The sequence below is a fragment of the Aedes aegypti genome, chromosome 1 (assembly GCF_002204515.2).
Source record: "Aedes aegypti strain LVP_AGWG chromosome 1, AaegL5.0 Primary Assembly, whole genome shotgun sequence".
Classification (NCBI taxonomy): Eukaryota; Metazoa; Arthropoda; class Insecta; order Diptera; family Culicidae; genus Aedes; species Aedes aegypti.
Window position 1 is genome coordinate 176,726,946 of NC_035107.1, and position 19,784 is coordinate 176,746,729.

The 19,784-nt window shown below is 41.8% G+C and overlaps 1 protein-coding gene across 1 annotated transcript; it reads right to left on the bottom strand.

Moving 5' to 3' along the window:
• Positions 1–9,557: 9,557 nt before the first annotated feature.
• LOC5574589 (endoplasmic reticulum metallopeptidase 1) lies at positions 9,558–19,784 on the bottom strand. Its single transcript, XM_001655162.2, has 5 exons — positions 18,303–19,784; positions 10,497–11,021; positions 10,207–10,421; positions 9,858–10,146; positions 9,558–9,791 (listed from the first exon to the last, which is right to left on the bottom strand). Exons 1-5 carry the CDS (start codon positions 19,737–19,739, stop codon positions 9,624–9,626), a joined length of 2,634 nt encoding a protein of 877 aa, XP_001655212.2. The 5' UTR covers positions 19,740–19,784; the 3' UTR covers positions 9,558–9,623.

The window sequence follows — 19,784 nt, forward strand, 5'->3', positions numbered from 1 at the left end:
ACTTCCCTGGGCAAAAAGTATAATCGAGCCTGCCACGAGCTCTGACATAGTCAGGTCAGGACGTAATGCAAGAAAGAGAAAACAACATTATTTTGTTGTTCTTGGATACAACAATGAGCTCTCGCCGAGCGGTGTCACGAACACATGCGGAAATTTGCTGGTTGAAAATACTGCCATTTGATTTTGCTGGGAACAGCTGATCTTTGTTTATATTTTCAACCAGCAAATTTTAAGTAGTGTTGGTGACATGTAACGTGTATGTACACGAACGCAGAAACCACTAAAGGCGTGCATAGCTATAAATGTGAGGTTTATTATTAATTTCATTAACCCGTGAAAGCAAAAATACTAAAACACTCACCGTTCTACAAATTCTTAGCGGATTAACATGATTTTGGTCAGTGTACTGACCAACATTTCTAGTTTGTAGAAGTGGTCAGAGGAACTCGGGAATATTCCTGTGGCCGGAGTTATTCCGGTGGATTACTGAGTCAAGTCGGTTAAAAAACGACTATTTTTTGGGACATGCCAGGTAATCTTTATTTATTTGTAATGGCATTCATTAAATTTTGCATAAATTATTATGATCTGATATTCAACATTATAAATAAAGAGATTTCGACCGTTTAAAATGTACCGGATGTAGCCATTCCGACTTAATGCCTGGAAGAACCGGCTATAGATTTCTTGGATACAAAATCTTATCAATTCTCGAAAAGTAGTGATCAAGCATAATAGTTCACTGAAACACGTTCCCATAAGCTTGACACAGATGTTTACATACAAATTGGCGATTTTATCATAAATTTGAGGTGTCCTGGGACCCGAAAATGGACTTGAAGGATCAATGAAATGCAGGAAACATGGTTATCCAAATCAATCGTGTCTCAAAAAGTTTACACTGATGCGATTTTCTTAAAATTCCTTGATATAGTGGCCACATTATAGGCCTTTTCACTTGACAGGTCCGTCTATGCATTAGTTTACATCGGTGGAGGACCGGTGCTGACACGGATCTGTCATTTCCATTGAAGAACTGTCAAAGTGTTTCGAGATCAGCTGATTTTAAACGTCAAATGGAAAGGCCTATAGGCCTTTTCATGTGACAGATCCGTCTATGCATTTGTTTACATCGGTGGAGGACCGTTGCTAACACGGGCCTGTCATTTTCATAGAAGAAATGTCAGTGCTTCCCGATCAGCTGATTTGAGACGTCATTTGAATAGGCCTATAGCCAATTCCAGAAATCATCTGTGACTTGAAATTTGCCTACCTCCAGGGGTATAAATGCACATCACCCTATTCACCTGACCTGACCCAGTGACCTAACGGAATATTTCCGGCCATAGGCATAGGGGAATTCCCCCAATCCTCTGGCCACTTTTCGTATCTAGATATGTGTGCGAGTATGCTGATAAAAAATGATTGAAATCCGTTAACCATTCGCTGAACGGTGAGAGTTGTAGTTTAGTTTTCTCTTTCTCCGATCCATGGAGAATTTTTCCTGTATCCATCGCCACGAGCAGCAGTTGCTTTTATGCACCAAATTAACCAACAAACCGGACATCGCACTGCTCATTCGCGACATGGCTCAACTCTGCGTTTTGAAACCGAATTTTTATCGTGGCGCTGCATTCCTACGATTTTTATGAATATGGGTCACTACACAAAAAACTACCTCTCTTTTTCACTCTCACGCTCTTACTTAAATTTTGTAAACAACAAGGCCATAAAACGTCAAAATCCCATGCAAAATCGAAACAATGCAGTGACCTATAGCGCACTATTCAGATATTAGTCGCGACGCTCAGGGACAGAAAAAATAATAAAAACATATGTTTGGTTCGAATTTTACTGGATATATAATATTTTATTTTTTTTTGAGCTCTGCACAAAAATCAGTCCTTCTTTTTCACTCTTCCATGAAATTAGTAAACAACAAGGCCAGAAAACGTCAAAATCCCATACAAAATCAAAACAGCACAGAGCCCCATTGGGAGTTGTACCGCGACGTAAGCTTTGGGAACTACTGCGATACGTCAAAACAACAGACTTTTCATACGTAAAACAAGTAAACATCCAAAGTTAGTTGTTATTTTGTTTTGATTCTGTTCGGACGCATATTTTGTAGATTTTGGTCACTTGAAACGGAATAATTTTCAATTTGTGAAATTACAACTAATGCTCAGGTTGCTGACCTACGCAAAAAATAACAGCTAACTATATTAGTGCTCATAGGAAATTGTGTGTGTATGTGAGAGAAATAATCAAACAAGTGTCAGCTATTTAAATTCCATTGCATTTGGATATCAAAATTTGTGCAAAAGCAGTGTTTCCATTTAATAATTTGGGTATAATTAATGTTTGATACATAGTGCATAGGTTGTGGAAGTTTACAAAGTTGCTAAAAATGAGTGGCGAGAAATTATTCATTCGTAGCACTAGTGAAGAAGAATCGCTTGCTGGCACTCCGATAAGCAAATCTCCCTCGCTTGCATCTATCCGGGAGCACTTTGATAGGACGGAGAGCTTCTCGTCCCTATCGGCTTATGCTCCACCCGCACCGGGCAGTGACCGAAAGCAATCTGGTAAGTACTGTTCTTTTCTTTTTATTGCCAGAAACGGTTTAATTACATTGTCCACCAGATTTCAGCAGCAAGAGACTTATCAATTCCCGTTGGCACAACTAGTAACCCGATGTATAAATGAAATGTATGAACACAGCACAAGTACGAATATTTTCACTAGCGAGTTTTATCAACGTTAGCTATAATCCGCAATTTTGAAAAAAAGATCGCATCAAAGGTCTATCAATATGTTTGAGCATACCAGAGTACCTACTGTAAATTCGGATGAAATGGATCAACGTTGCAAACGATTTCATTTCTTACAAATAGAGCACCAACATCAACGCAAAATGTAATAAAATTGCTCTAACTATTATCAAATTGTGTTTTGGTGCTGAAAATTGGCTATTTCTATGAAAATAAAGTGTGGTGAACACGGCCGTTCAGAAACTTCTGATTCAAAACAAGGATTCAAACATGTTGATAGCCTCAAAACTTGTGGGGATGCTTAAAATATATCCCTAAAATGATTTCAACGACAAAACTCGTTCCAATTTGCGCATTTGGTTAAAATATTTAAATCCCTGTTAGATAATCATAGATTCCTTCGGATATTGCCAATATTCAGGCGTGGGGATTTTTTTTTACTATCGGACAATTTGGGCCGGAGGTTCTCCGATTTGTATGAAATTTTCACCAGAGGTAGAGCCTGAAAATTCATCTAGAGTTTTCATACATTCATTTACATTCATAATAATAATTTTAACGTGAAAATAATAATATTTCACCACCTATACCTTTGTGACACTTTTTTAACCGTCTGCAAAAAAAATATATCTTTTTTGTCCATGATTTCTCCATCTTGACCCACTGTGCAAAAGACTTCATTTTTTGTCTACTTTAACATATAAAAAAAAAATCAAAAATACGATTTTTGAGAAAATTGATTTTTAAGCTTTATTTTCGATATATAAAAAAATACAACATATTTTTTTACAGTGTATATTTTTTTCCAGATAGTCCCAACAATAACCTAAAACTTTGCGGAAGACTCCAAACTGATCGGACAAACTGTTTCTAGGTTATATTATAATGACCGAAAATTGAAAATTATATCATAATTTTGTGGTTGGTAAATGGCTGGGCATGGCGTACCATTGGTACCTCGCGTACCTGAAGGAATAAAATAGACCCCTTTGTGCGGTCCTTAGCCTCTTGCCCAGCAACTCCTATCCCTACCTCCTCGCGGTACTGGCCGGGGTACGAGTAACCTTAGGGAAGATCGGGTAACCAACCCCCGGTGGGAACTTTGGTCGTATGCTGACAGGGAAGGGGGGGTTTGATTTTGCTTTTGCTTCTGCAAACCTTGAGCGTCAGTACTCCATGCTAGGAGCGGCTCACAACAGCGTCTGTTCCCCATGTCAGGGGCGGCTGATCATCGTCCGAGTGCCAGAGAAGGACTCTAAGCTAAACTGCGCACTATGGTCCTCCGAACATTTAGGGGGAATGGTCCTCCGGAAATCTAGGGGGTTGGTGTCAGGCCCTGCAAGCCAGCCGTAAAAAAATCAAGCAACGAATAATCAACGACAGAATACGAACCGGGACAATCGGCGAAGACCAATCAATGGTGCGAACGTTTAGAGGTAACCATACCATCTACCAGAGCTGCGGCAATACACATGAGCTGGGAACAGCTTTTATAGTGATGGGTGATATGCAGAGGCGCGTGATCGGGTGGTGGCCGATCAATGAGAGAATGTGCAAGTTGAGGATCAAAGGCCGGTTCTTCAACTTCAGCATAATAAACGTGCACAGCCCTCACTCCGGAAGCACTGATGATGATAAAGACGCTTTTTACGCGCAGCTCGAACGCGAGTACGACAGCTGCCCAAGCCACGACGTCAAAATCATCATAGGAGATCTAAACGCTCAGGTTGGCCAGGAGGAGGAATTCAGACCGACGATTGGAAAGTTCAGCGCCCACCGGCTGACGAACGAAAACGGCCTACGACTAATTGATTTTGCCGCCTCCAAGAATATGGCCATTCGTAGCACTTACTTCCAGCACAGCCTTCCGTACCGATACACCTGGAGATCACCACAGCAGACAGAATCGCAAATCGACCACGTTCTGATTGATGGTCGGCACTTCTCCGACATAATCGACGTCAGGACCTATCGTGGCGCTAACATCGACTCTGACCACTATCTGGTGATGGTCAAACTGCGCCCAAAACTCTCCGTCGTTAACAACGTACGGTACCGACGGCCGCCCCGGTATGACCTAGAGCGGCTCAAGCAACCGGATGTCGCAGAGGCATACGCGCAGCAACTCGAGGCTGCATTACCGGATGAGGGTGAGCTGGACGAAGCCCCTCTTGAGGACTGCTGGAGAACTGTAAAAGCAGCCATCAACGATGCAGCTGAGAGCAACGTCGGGTACGTGGGACGGAGTCGACGGAACGATTGGTTCGACGAGGAGTGCCAGGAGGTTTTAGAGGAGAAGAATGCAGCGCGGGCGGTCATGCTGCAGCAAGGGACCCGGCAGAACGTGGAACGCTATAAACAGAAACGGCAACAGCAGACCCGCCTCTTTCGGGAGAAAAAACGCCGCCTGGAGGAGACGGAGTGCGAGGAGATGGAACAGCTGTGCCGGTCTCAGGAAACGCGTAGGTTCTATCAGAAGCTCAACGTATCCCGCAACGGCTTCGTGCCGCGAGCCGAGATGTGCAGGGATAAGGATGGGAGCATTCTGACGGACGAGCGTGAGGTGATCGAAAGGTGGAAGCAGCACTTCGACGAGCACCTGAATGGTGCTGAGAGCACAGGCAATGAAGGACGGGACAACGGAGGAAATGCCTTCGTCAGTACTGCGGAAGATGGAAACCAACCAGCCCCCACTTTGAGGGAGGTTAAGGATGCCATTCACCAGCTCAAGAACAATAAAGCTGCTGGTAAGGATGGTATCGGAGCTGAACTCATAAAGATGGGTCCGGAAAGGCTGGCCATTTGTCTGCACCGGCTGATAGGCACAATCTGGGAAACAGAACAGCTACCGGAGGAGTGGAAGGAAGGGGTAATCTGCCCTATCTACAAGAAAGGCGACAAGTTAGACTGTGAGAACTTTCGAGCGATCACCATTCTAAATGCGGCCTACAAAGTATTATCCCAGATCATCTTCCGTCGTTTGTCACCCGTAGTAAACGAGTTCGTGGGAAGTTATCAAGCCGGCTTCGTTGACGGCCGATCGACAACGGACCAGATCTTTACTGTACGGCAAATCCTCCAAAAATGTCGTGAATACCAGGTCCCAACGCATCACCTTTTCATCGATTTCAAGGCGGCATACGACAGTATCGACCGCGTAGAGCTATGGAAAATCATGGACGAGAACAGCTTTCCCGGGAAGCTCACGAGACTGATAAGAGCGACGATGGAAGGTGTGCAAAATTGTGTGAAGGTTTCAGGCGAACACTCCAGTTCGTTTGGATCCCACCGGGGACTACGACAAGGTGATGGACTTTCGTGCCTGTTGTTCAATATTGCGCTAGAAGGTGTTATGCGGAGAGCCGGGCTTAACAGCCGGGGTACGATTTTTACGAGATCCAGTCAATTTGTTTGCTTCGCGGATGATATGGACATCGTCGGCCGAACATTTGAAAAGGTGGCAGACCTGTACACCCGCCTGAAACGCGAGGCAGCCAAAGTTGGACTGGTGGTGAATGCGGCCAAGACAAAGTACATGCTAGCTGGTGGGGCCGAGCGCGACAGGGCTCGCCTAGGTAGCAGTGTTACGATAGACGGGGATACGTTCGAGATGGTCGACGAGTTCGTCTACCTTGGATCCTTGCTGACGGCTGACAATAACGTTAGTCGTGAAATACGGAGGCGCATCATCAGTGGAAGTCGGGCCTACTATGGCCTCCAGAAGAAGCTGCGGTCAAAAAAGATTCACGCCCGCACCAAATGTACCATGTACAAAACGCTCATAAGGCCGGTAGTCCTCTACGGGCATGAAACGTGGACGATGCTCGAGGAGGACCTGCAAGCACTTGGAGTCTTCGAACGTCGGGTGCTTAGGACGATCTTCGGCGGTGTGCAGGAGAACGGTGTGTGGCGGCGAAGGATGAACCACGAGCTCGCCCAACTCTACGGCGAACCCAGTATCCAGAAGGTGGCCAAAGCTGGAAGGATACGATGGACAGGGCATGTTGCAAGAATGCCGGACAGCAACCCTGCAAAGATGGTGTTCGCTTCGGATCCGGTTGGTACAAGAAGGCGTGGAGCGCAGCGAGCTAGGTGGGCGGATCAAGTGCGTATCGATTTGGCGAGCGTGGGGCAGAACCGAGGATGGAGAGATGCGGCCACGAACCGAGTATTGTGGCGTGAAATTGTTGATTCAGTGTTATCTGTGTAGATGTTAACTAAATAAATAATAATAATCATAATTTTGTATTAAAATCGCTGTATCTTTAAAACGGTAAAAGTTAGCCTGATTTTTCCGTATACCTTTTTTGTTGTAAATTTTGCATACTTTCATAAAATAGAGTTTAAAAATATTTAAAAAGTTTATTATGACCATTTACAAAAATTCACCTATTTTCAAAAAATCATAACTTTTTTGTCCATGATTTCTCCATCTTGACCCACTGTGCAAAAAACTTCATTTTTTTGTCTACTTTAATATATAAAAAAATAAAAAAAAAAAATCAAAAATACGATTTTTGCCGACGCATGCTCGCTACATGCGGAGGGGACACGTCCCCCGACAATATAATCTAGAGAATGTGTGCGGATGCCGAGTGCTGGAATGCATTAACTACGGCTGTCACTCACATTATGCTAGAATTACAGCGCCTATGGCGCGCCGACCAGGAGTTGGCTGCAGAGGATTAGCCCTGCTTATGCTCTGGCCCCTTGTAACATTGTTTAAGTCGGCTAGGAGAAACAGTTTGCCTACATGTATCATATGCACTGGCCTTTCCCCGAAGAAATACCGTAAGTTGGTTCCGGGAAGATGAGGGTCTGAGGCCAAATGTAATGTTGCTGCAATCTGTACACAATATATACAATATATTCAGCGATAATTGCTCATGTACAGGGCATGGACTAGTTTTAGTGGGTCGTCGTTGGTGGCGCAACCCCACACTCCTTGAGTTACCTTTTCAGGCGCCTGTTTGCCGATCATGACGTGAGAGATACTCTCAGTTTTCTCAGAATTCAACTCAAACTACTCTGTATATCTGGGGCCTTCCTTAGCCGAGTGGTTAGAGTCCGCGGCTACAAAGCAAAGCCATGCTGAAGGTATCTGGATTCGAATCTCGGTCGGTTCAGGATCTTTTCGTAATGGAAAATTTCCTTGACTTCCCTGGACGTAGAGTATCATCGTACCTGCCACACGATATACCAATGCAAAAATGGCAACTTTGGTATGGAAAGCTCTCAGTTAATAACTGGGAGTGATCATTGAACACTAGCAGGCTTTGTCCCAGTGAGGACGTAATGCCAAGAAGAAGAAGCAGTACTCTGCACTGATAAAAATCCACACATTTGATCCGTGTATTTGAAATCATGAATCGATTCATGGACGTCTATATCGATTTGTTGTGATTTGTTTACAATCTTCGTCTGTGTTACATAATTAATTCCTTAGTTTTGCTTCATGGACTGATTCATCAACCGACAACATGAATTTCATAGTTTTCCACATAAGTTCCAGAAGCTTTCCATTTCAGATTCGTATACGTCAACCTATGGGTGCATAGATCATCACGCAACATGGATTCAGTGTATTTTACTATTATTATCTCGTGTCATGATCATCATGTTCAAGTTGGTCGATTTGAAATCGATGAGATTGCTGTCGATTTCCGTGTTCCAAATTTCTAAATTGTTAGTGATCAATCCATAGCGAAAAATAAACAAAATAACTAATTTTCTATAAATAAAATGCATTACTTCCAGCATTAGATATAATGTATGGTGTTAGAGAAAAATCAGATTCCACTAACCGATTTTCCTAGTTTTCAGCTTCGAATAAAATGGCTTCCCAAATTATGGATTTGTGGCGCTCTGCTTATTGCTGGCTCTCTTGATTGTGAAAAAACATTCACGTGAGCTTGCGACAAGCAGAAGAGTGATGAATCCATATTTTGGGGAGCAAGGGTTCTACTACTAAATGTCTTCTTTTAATGGGGCATGATACGAAATAGATTTCGGAATTTTGAGAAGCAGTTTTTTCATTCAAAATCAAGAAAATTTACAGGATAATGTGTTCAAAGTATCCTATTCTTCAACTGAAACACAGTGAACACATTTCCATCGAATATTTTTATGATTTGAATAAAAAAACTGCTTTTGAAATTTCAATGATGACGATGATTACGATGCCGGAGCGTTGAACGTTAATCTCACGATATTCATGTTCTGTCACACATGGCTATCTTAAGGCCGCATGGGACGTCATCATAATCACCCTATCCATTTCAAGAAGCAAATCCCAAGAACCACTCCATATATCGATGCGAAAATGTATCACTATGATTCTATATATGTAGTGCACAACCCAATAAATTTTCAGCATCATCGGTTCACTAAAACTCGAGATTTGCTTTCACAAAGTTTTGATGATTATTGCTAGAGTGAGACGAAAGATAGGGGAAATAACACGGTCTCCCGTGTCGCCTTAAGCCATTACTTTCGTATTCAATAAGCAAAGCAGTTGGTTTTCATTATTGATACTTTAGACATTGCTTCACATGACAATCTAATGTCTATACACATGTAATTATATCGTGAAGTCAATGACGAAATCCATATGGCTACCACACTCGAGTCATGTGGGTTTTCTTATTGCGCGTAAGTAAAACACACAACCTTGACGTGTAGATTTTGTTCAGTGTGCAGTTACTAGTTTTACAATGGTTAATCACGTAGTAGCAACTACAATTCGTACGGTCATCTACGTTCAAACATGCTCAAATGCGGATGTTGAAATATTTGTAACAGTTTTATTCTACCAGCACAAAATTTTATTTACCATTTATTAAAAAAAATTCATATCGTAAGCATATTGACGACTGCTACAGAAGGTACAACATGGGCCCACGATGGAAATTTCTGCAGTAATTTCTTGAAGTCTTCAGTGTGCATCTCGTGATACTCCCAAAGTTTCGTTACAACTCCTAAATCAGCCAAAAATCCTTCATGTTTCTGGTCTTGCGTCTAAAAAATTAACAAATTATTATGAATTTATTTATCCGAGCACAGTTACACTCTTTAGATTGTCACCTCAAAATCCATTGTTATGTTCCATGGTCCACTCGGGACACCATGAGTGATGTAAGCGAAATACCCTTCTTGATCATTGAACTTCACCGGAGGTGGAATGACGTCCTGCAAACTCCATGCAACTAATTCAACTCCAGGCTTAGTTCCGATGAAAATGGACGACTGCAGACTACCCTCGGCCTTGAATCGAATTCTTCTCACTCGTTCGCTTAGCTGCTTGGTTTCTTCGTAGGCTAGTGTGAACATGTTGTGCGTTTCGGGAGGTGCTTCTGCGGGCTGCCAGAAGTGACTGGAAAACGATACGTTAATTTCACTTACTCCCTCTAGTTTAAGGCTTTGATGAACTTACTTAAAGTGAGCTTGTCGCCACATGGCATCTAGCGGAATTGCACAGAAGAATTCGTTCGCACAACTTTCCATCTTTTCCATCGGTACGAAACTATCATCAGATGCAATATACTGTTGAAGGGTTCGTCCACCATTGCGATCCTGAACTTCGAATAAGAAACCATGATCCACGTGCCGCAGCAATCCGAGTTCGTCATGGAATAAACGGAATGTGTGCTGTAAATTAGAAGAATTGATGTTTGTTTGATTTTCCAAACACACCGGATCGCCTCAAAACTATTTTGTACTTACCGTGACAAGGTGTCTCTGAGTAGTTGGATTTCCATTAGATGCATCTCGGTAAGGGAATCCGATTGGGGTAAAACAAGCTAGGATTAATGCTACCAACGCTACAGCAGAGAAGCTAGCTGTTATCTTCAGAGGGTTTTTCACGAGGCTCATCAATGGTAACAAATAGCTGCAGCTTAACAAGACACCTATGGCAGCTACGATTCCGATGATCATGTCAGGGTTGACTACAGTCCCGGATCGTCCAGTTATGGGAACAAATAAATTTACGAATATTATGTAATAGAATGAGGTACAAACTATGGCTATGAATTGAACCATCAGATGTAGCAGGATCCATTTTCGCACAGTTCTTTGAAGGCCGCTCAAAACTATTGGGATGGTAGAAGTAAGTGAACACATCTGCAGAACCATGAAGATGTAAGCACTACGCAGGTTCGCAAATGTGAAGGATAGACTGAGAATACTCCAAAATACGTTGACACCAATGAGCCTAGCCTGAGTAATCATTCCGGTTGTCAGTACGCTCTGTAAAAGGTGGGAGAAAATCATATACAGGAGTTTTTTTTTGTTCGGAGGTTTAAGAGGTAATATGGGGATTCTACCCCATTACCCCGAATTCCATTACCCCGAATGCCATTAACCCGAACGCCATTGCCCCGAATTCCAAAACCCCGAACGACCCATCACCCCGAATGACATTACCCCGAATTGCAATATCGTTGGGAAATGTTGTCTATAGGTTCTACCCCATTGATGATATTGACATGTCATGATATTTGTAAATTCGGGGAGATTGCATTCGGAGTGATGGAATTAGGGATAATGGTACATTCGGAGTAATGGAAATCGGGGTGATGGCAATCGGGGAAATGGCATTCGGGGTAATGGAGTAGAACCTATAGACGACCCGCAAGGATCTTAATATTGAAATGATGAACAGTTTCACCACAGACAAACAGACGTAACATGTGGTCTCACAATAAATCGGATTCGAAGTTATTGTCCAGGAGATTTTATTTCTTGATTATGACCATTTCGCGCTTGCATCAACCGTTTGTACATAGAAAATGTATTTATTTTATCTGACACTAATTTATTTCAATCGGTTCATCCGTGCAACCGTTACAACACGTTACACACAGAAATTGAAGCCGTCAGACATTTTTCAAATCTAAACTAAAACTATATTCAAATTTCTGGACTAAAAGCGTAGAATTTCTTCGAGTTTTGTTTGCCAATTGATCGATTAGACTATGGGCAAGCATATTATACAATGCTGAGTGTTCAATATATAAGCTTTGAGGATCCCAAATGGATTGGTGTGTCCAAAATAATGAAAAAAGAGCATTTTTATCTCGTAAAAGAAGTTTTTCTTTACATTTTGACATGTTCTTTGACTTGGTTACACTGTGCAATCAATTAATTGGGACGAAAAACCAAATTCACGTCCTTCGGGGGTCCAAAATACGACCGTTACTCTATTCCGCTCAAAACGTAAGCGGATTCGATCGATGAAAATGCTAAGAAACCCGTTTAGAGTAGCAACACAAAACTTGTACCATGACCCCACAGTTATGGATCAAATAGTGTGGATTCCAACCTATGAAATTCAATAAAACAACATGGAAAACGTTAAATTGTAATTTAAAAGCACAGATTGAATCGTTTCAAATTGAAACTTTGAAATTGAAACTATTTTAAGTGTAATATTTTCATACAATTGCATAAAAATTAAAAATTGTATAGGTTTCTGAAAAGCATATTATGGATCAATTGTATAATATGAAATTATGGATCAAATTGTGACATATTACGGATCAGTGCGCAAAATCAAGAGATTTTCAACTCAATGCATCTGTACTGCATGATTTGGCAAAAGTTAACAATGCGTCACATACTACAGTCGCCTCTCCACATCTCGATATTGAAGGGACCATCGAGATAGGGAGAAATCGAGACAAAGAACGCATTTTTAATGAAAACTAGATTGAAAACCACTCCGTTACCAGGAAAATAATAAACAAGCAGACGTCACTTCGTGCTCGCGAACTGTTTTGAATCAGTGAAATCGGGTCTAGTAACCTTTGATAATAGGAATATCGACATACGGAGAGAAAAACTGGAACGGAAATCAACCAAGTACACATCGAGATAGGGAGATATCGAGATATAGAACATCGAGATGTGGAAAGTCGACTGTACTGCAAAAAATAGCAGTGTAAGAGCTGGAACAAGGGTAAAATGCCCTTTTTGTGATACTGCATTTTTGACTGCTAAGAAAATAAATTTACAAACCTTGATGTTTTATGAGTTTCATCCTTAGTGTTATTGTCTGAAAATGTCGAATCCAATGCTTAAAATGGCAGAAATCTACATTCTTTGGAAGTGATTCATAACCGTGGTAAACAATCATTTCCTAGCCCATATTATGGACCACTAGTTAGAAATGCTAATATTCGGTATTTAGAATCAACAATCAAGAAAAATGTTTTCTAAAGATAAATTCATACTGTATCGAAGCGAACGAGCATGTTTTATGCTATAACATTTGAATTTTACCATTTGTGGGAGCTTATGAATTCTGACAGTACTTCTTACCGAAAACGACCATATAATGATAACTGGTGGTACCAACTAAACATTTCTCGAAAACTCTGAGATAACGCCCTAAAAGCCATTGGTAACCACGAGCGTAGCTCGTTGTTTCTGAGCAAATGAAAGAAATAGCATCCAAACCAACATCACGGGCTGGTAGATGTTGATCCTTTTTTCCCCATTCTTCTTCTTCTTTCTGGCGTTACGTCCCAACTGGGACAAAGCCTGCTTCTCAGCTTAGTGTCCTTATGAGCACTTCCACAGTTATTAACTGAGAGCTTTCTATGCCAATTGACCATTTTTGCATGTGTATATCGTGTGGCAGGTACGAAGATAGATAGATATTCCCCAGAGCGTTATTAAATAACATGAAAATTCATTCAAATGCTCAGAAACAACGAGCTACACACATGGTTACCAATGGCTTTTAGGGCGAGATCAGAAGTTATACGAGATTTGTCAAAAACACCGTTATTTGGCGGTTGAATGTTGTGCTTAACATTACAAATGGTAGAAGACAAATAGTATGACATGGGAAAAATATGTTTTACGTCAACGTTTATGTCTTGAGCAAGTTATCCGATGATGAACGCCAATGTGATCCGTAACTGTGGGTGATCCGTAACTGTGTGGGCAATGTGACGGACGAAGCTTTCACTCGCTAGACCAGGGTTAAAATTCCGGTCTTACTTTTATATCGTCTTTGTCAGCTTCTCAAACCGGTTCTATCGGTTAGTAGATTTTGATGTACAGCAGTAGCTGGATTGAATTATATATTTTTTGCTGTGTACGATGATACTTTATAACCAGGGAGGTCAAGGAAATTTCCATTTCGAAAAGATCATGGACCAAGTGGGAATCTAACCCAGGCACCTTCAGCTTGGCTTCGATTTGTAGTCGTGAACTCTAACCACTCAACTAAGGTAGTCATTACAGACATAACAGCCTACTTGATGGCAAGACGAAGTTTGCCGGGATCACTAGTGTATCAAATATTTGCTAAGCTATGTCAAATTATGTTTTGACCCATTCTCACCCCTCTGACTCATTGTCACCCCCATTGATGATACCATACATTTAGAGGAAGTTTCATTTGGAGCTTTCATCATTTCTAGATTTTGTTTTGTATTTAATCAGGAGATGCGTCAGAAATGTCACTAGGGATTACTCTAGATTTTTTCCCGGCATTTTTTTTTTTTTTTTTTGAGGTTCCAATTTACAATTCCTTCCGAAATTCATTTCACCTGTAATCACTCAGAGATTTGTTCAAAATTTACTTCTGTTTTAGTTTGTTTTCAATTATTTCATGCATAACTTTATCTTTTTTTTCTCTGTATGCCTCAAAGAAATAAAGCATACTCAGAAAAAAAAAAAAAGTGAAATGTCCAGATAAAGCTGAAGGGAAAATCATCATTTTGCGTTCTTGTTATTACAATAAAACCGCGTCAACAATTCCACGCCATACAACTCGGTTCGCAGCTGCCTCCCTCCATCCTCTACTGCGACCCACACTTGCCAAATCTTGCAGCACCTTGTCAGCTCACCGCTGTGCTCCTCGTCTTCTTGTACCTGCCGGATCGGAAACGAACACCATTTTTGCAGGGTTGTTGTCCGGCATTCTTACAACCTACCCCGCCCAACGCATCATTCCAGCTTGTGCTACTTTAAGGATGCTAGGTTCTCCATAGAGTGCAACGAGCTCGTGGTACATCCTTTGCTGCCACACACCGTTCTCCTGCCCACCGCCAAAGATCGTCCTAAGCACCCGACGTTCGAAGACTCCGAATGCTTGCAGGTCCTCTTCGAGCATCGTCCACGTTTCATGCCCGTAAAGGATCACCGGTATAATCAGCGTTTTTTTGGTACGGGGACGAATCTTTTTTGACCGCAGGTTCTTCTGGAACCCATAGAAGGTACGACTTCCACAGATGATGCGTGTTCCGTATATTATCAGCCGTTAGCAAGGATCCGAGATAAATGAATTAATCTACCATCTCGAAGGTATCCCCGTCTATCGTAACGCTGGTTCCTAGGCGAGCCCTGTCGCGTTCGGTACCGCCCACCAGCATGTACTTTGTTTTCGACGTATTCATCAACAGTCCAACTCTTGTTGCTTCGCGTTTCAGGCAGGTGTACATTTCTGCCACCGTTTCAAATATTCATCCGATTATATCTATGTCATCAGCAAAGCAAACAAATTGACTGGACCTTGTGAAAATCGTGCCTCGGCTGTTAAACCCGGCTCTCCGCATGACACCCTCTAGCACAATGTTGAACAGCAGGCACGAAAGTCCATTACCTTGTCTTAGCGACCGGCGGGATATGAACGAACTGGATTGTTCGCCCGAAATCTTTACGCAGTTCTGCACACCGTCCTTTGTCGCTCTAATCAGTCTTGTGTGCTTTCCGGGAAAGCTGTTCTCGTCCATGATTCTCCATAGCTCTACGTGGTTAATACTGTCGTATGCAGCTTTAAAATCAATGAAAAGGTGATGCGTAGGGACCTGATATTCCCGACATTTTTGGAGGATTTGCCGTACTGTAAAGATCTGGTCCGTCGTCGAGCAGCCGTTCACGAAACCGGCTTGATAAATTCCCACGAACTCATTTGCTATTGGTGATAGACGACGGAAGATGATCTGGGATAATACTTTGTAGGCGGCATTTACAATAGTGATCGCTCGATAGTTCTCACATTCTAGCTTGTCGCCCTTTTTGTAGATAGGACATATAACCAGTTGCTTCCACTCCTCCGGTATCTGATCTGTCTCCCAGATTCTGACTATCAGCCGATGCAAACAAGCGACCAACTTCTCCGGGCCTATTTCAATGAGAGCTGTTGAACGGCATCCTTAACTTCCCTCAAAGTGGGAGCTGGTTGGTTGCTATTGTCCAACATTCCGACGTAGTCATTTCTTCCGCTGCCTTGAACCTCCGCCTGTGCTCTGAGCGCCATTCAAGTGTTCGTCGTAGTGCTGCTTCAACCTTTCGATCACCTCGCGTCCTCCTGCAGCCCTACGATGTCGAACTTGCGGTCCTTCAATGTATCGGAGAATATGTGGGTGCTTTCGATGAAGTTGAGGGATTTACAGTTCCACGTACCGAGTTTCCAATCGTTATTCCTTTTTCGTCGCATTGGTCTATGCTGATTGTTTCGGTCCAGATAGACGCTCCAGGTTTGCAGCAAAAGCAAACCCCACCCCCCTTCCCTATCAGCATACGACCAGAGTTCCAACGGAGTTGGTTATCCGATCTTCCCTAAGGTTACTCGTACACCGGCCAGTACCAAGAAGAGATAGGGATTGGAGTTGCCGGACAAGATGCTAAAGATCACACAAACGGGTCTATTTTATTCCTGCATACATAGGAAAAGGTATCCACCGTGATTGTTTTATATTATTTTTGTTATGGCTATAGCGGTCATGCGGTAAAGGGAGCTACAAAGCAAAGTCATGCTGAAGGTGTCTGGGTTCAAATCCCGGTCGGTTCAGGATCTTTTCGTAATGGAAATTCCGTCTGCATTCATTTACATATTTCATAACGCCAAAAATAGTCATTTTGACGCCAACCCAGCCCCCCGTAACGCTTTATGCTTGAACATTCTAAACATTTTGTATGAGCTGTAACATCTTAACAACACTTACCCATTCCTTTTAGCGTCATGAAATTTGTGAATGGGCCCTTACTATTTCGAACAAAATTAATTTATATTAGATTCGCCAGGGCGAATTTCAAAATCGCCTCTCCCCTTTTGGTCATGCTTTTCCAAATATATTTAGTAAATGCACTGCCACATTGTCACGCAATCGAGTTAAAGCAAATGTCTAGTTATAGAACATCGAGTTGTACTGAGTCGATTGTAATAACTTAGATTTTTTACTGCAGTAGCATATTAAATTCTTCAGCTCTCATTTCGAACAAAATAAGATCTTTAATAATTGATTTCTACCCGGGATTAGTTTAACCCGTACAGGCCTGAATGAAAGAAAAATTACTAAAACTCTCACCGCTCAGCGAATACTTAACGGATTTCAATTATTTTTTGTCAGTATACTCGTACACATATCTAGTTTCTGAAAGTGGTCAGAGAATCTCGAGAATGTTCATGTGGCCGGAGTTATTGCGGTGGATCACTGGGTCAGGTCGTGTGACAAGGGTTTTGTGCTTCTGTGCCCCTGGAGGTAGGCAAATTCCAAGTCACAGATAATTTCCCGAATCAGCCATTATCTGGCCACTATATCAAGGAATTTTAAGAAAAACGCACCAGCGTAAGTAAACCTTCTGATAATCGATTAAATTGAACAATTATGTTAACTGCCTATGATTGATCCAACAAATGACCATTTTCGGGTCCCAGGGATGCTTCAAATTTATGATAAAGTGCACAATTTGTATCTTAACATCTGTGTCAAGTTTATGGGAACGCATTTTAGTGAACCACTATGTTTGATCTATACTTTTAGAGATTTGAAACGGTTCAATATCTAACAAATCTAGAGCCGGTTCTTCAGGACATTAAGCCCGAGGGGCCGCATCAAGTACACTCTAAACGATGCAAAACTATTCATTTTTAATGTTGAATATCAGAACTTGATGATTTTTGCAAAATAAATTTAATGCCATTGGAAATAAACAAAGATAATTTGACATGTCCCAAAAAATCGCCTTTTTCTACCCGACTTGACCCAGTGACCCACCGCAATAACTACGGCTACAGGAGTATTCCCGAGTTCCTGCGGCCATTTCTAGAAGCTAGATATGTGGGCCAGTATACTGACAAAAAAATATTCCAATCCGTTAAGTATTCGCTGAGTGTTGGAGGTTTTAGTATTTTTGCTTTCACTCAGGCCTATACGGGTTAATCTAGTTCATCACTCAACACAATTGTAGAAGAAAACCTCAAGAAACATGGACATTGTGGGAGTACTCATAGAACCTTTAGCTAAGAAGCAGGGTCTGTTCCAGTGAAGACGTAATGTCAGGAAAAAAAAAAATAAAACTTAAACAAACAAAAAGCATCGTCAGTCTGTCTTTAGGCATTGCAGGCCTAAAATCTAACAAATTGACTGGAAATAAGTAGCATTCTATGCTGGGAAACTATTTAAAAAACCATTCGTTGCTAGCATTTCTAGCGTGTAGTTCGAGTGTGATGTACTTTGCTTTAATAAACGACTTTTAACTCGATCCAAGGTTAAAAGTCTTTTTACTTACCTTTTTGTTTTCGAAGAATGCATTGAAAAACATTTGCATCAAACAGTGGCTTGCCAATGCAGGTGCGCAGTATATTCCCAATATCAACCAAGTGTTGCTGTACCATGTCATAAGTTTGTCCAGTGCCTCCATTTGGCTAGCAATAGCCGCACAGGTAGTTACGCTGAGTAACGCTCCCAACAAGATGCTCGCAAATCCATACAATGCTTCGGTTCGGATTGCCTTATTTGCCCGATTACCAGTGGCGGCCGATAAACCAAGATATGGTATCAGCACCGCAAGTAGAGCTACTGTTGCATTGATTAGCATTGCCGATCGCATAGAATATTTGACGAAAAACAATCCAAGAAAATCGAAGAACACGGTATTTGACCCCGGTTCAGCGTTGCTAGTTGATAAGTGTTCGGAATTAGCTATTTCACGAGTTAAAGCCAGTACGTTATCTCCAGTGCGCTGCAAAACAGGTAACGATAGGTAGTCCAATGAATCGTACTTAGTATGATAACGGTATCCATGCAAGAAATGAGCCAAGTCCATTCCGGGTATATTGCCATAGTCGCGGAAAATCCTAAAATCCGTATCAGATGGAATGAGTTTCGTGTGAAATAGTTCCTCTGCCATTGCTTGTGCGAAAGGATGTCTCACAGACTTAGCATAGGCATCTATCATCCACGGACTATTTGGTCCTGTTTGAAACAAGACTTCTTTTCCTCCGGACCCTGCTGATTCCAAATTCAAAAAGGCTTTCACATCTTTTGCCCATTTATGTTGAGTAATGAAACCATGAGATGCTTGCAATAGTGTTTCTTCAGCTCCGTTGAATAAAAATATAATAGAATGCATGTTTTGCTCCGGCATCCTAGACATAACTCGCAAAATCTCCAACATAACTGCACAACTTGCTACGTCATCGCTCGCTCCAGGACTACTTGGAACTGTATCAAAATGGCAGTTTAACAGTAGGGCATCATCTTTTTTGCCTTTCAGTTTCACTACTATGTTCTGAATATTGCGATAAACAGTCGTCATCGAGGTACCATAAAATGTAAAGTTGAAGGCTCCAGTGACGACCTGATTCTCCATAATAACTTCTTGATTAACATGTTTTGTTGCCTGTATAGTTTTAATCTCACGTTTGAAAATTCCAACTGCCAACTCATCATTTGCTTTGGATCCAGCGACCCTTGGACCCAGGTCTGTGAAACTTTTCAGATTATCCCAAGCACGTTCGGCAATAAACGCCACTGGGTATTGTTCCAAGTCGGCTACAGTTAGAGCATCCGGAAGATTGGTCAGGAAATAATTTGTCACTGATCCAGCTGCCAATACCAGTATCACAATAACTATCCCGTATCCTGCACTGATTCGATGAATATTATTTGCATCATGATCGATATCGAAATTCACTGTTTTGGGATTTTTCTTCGGCTTCGGCATTGTATTTTGTTCAACGACAGCTTTGGAACAAGACTGACGATTGTC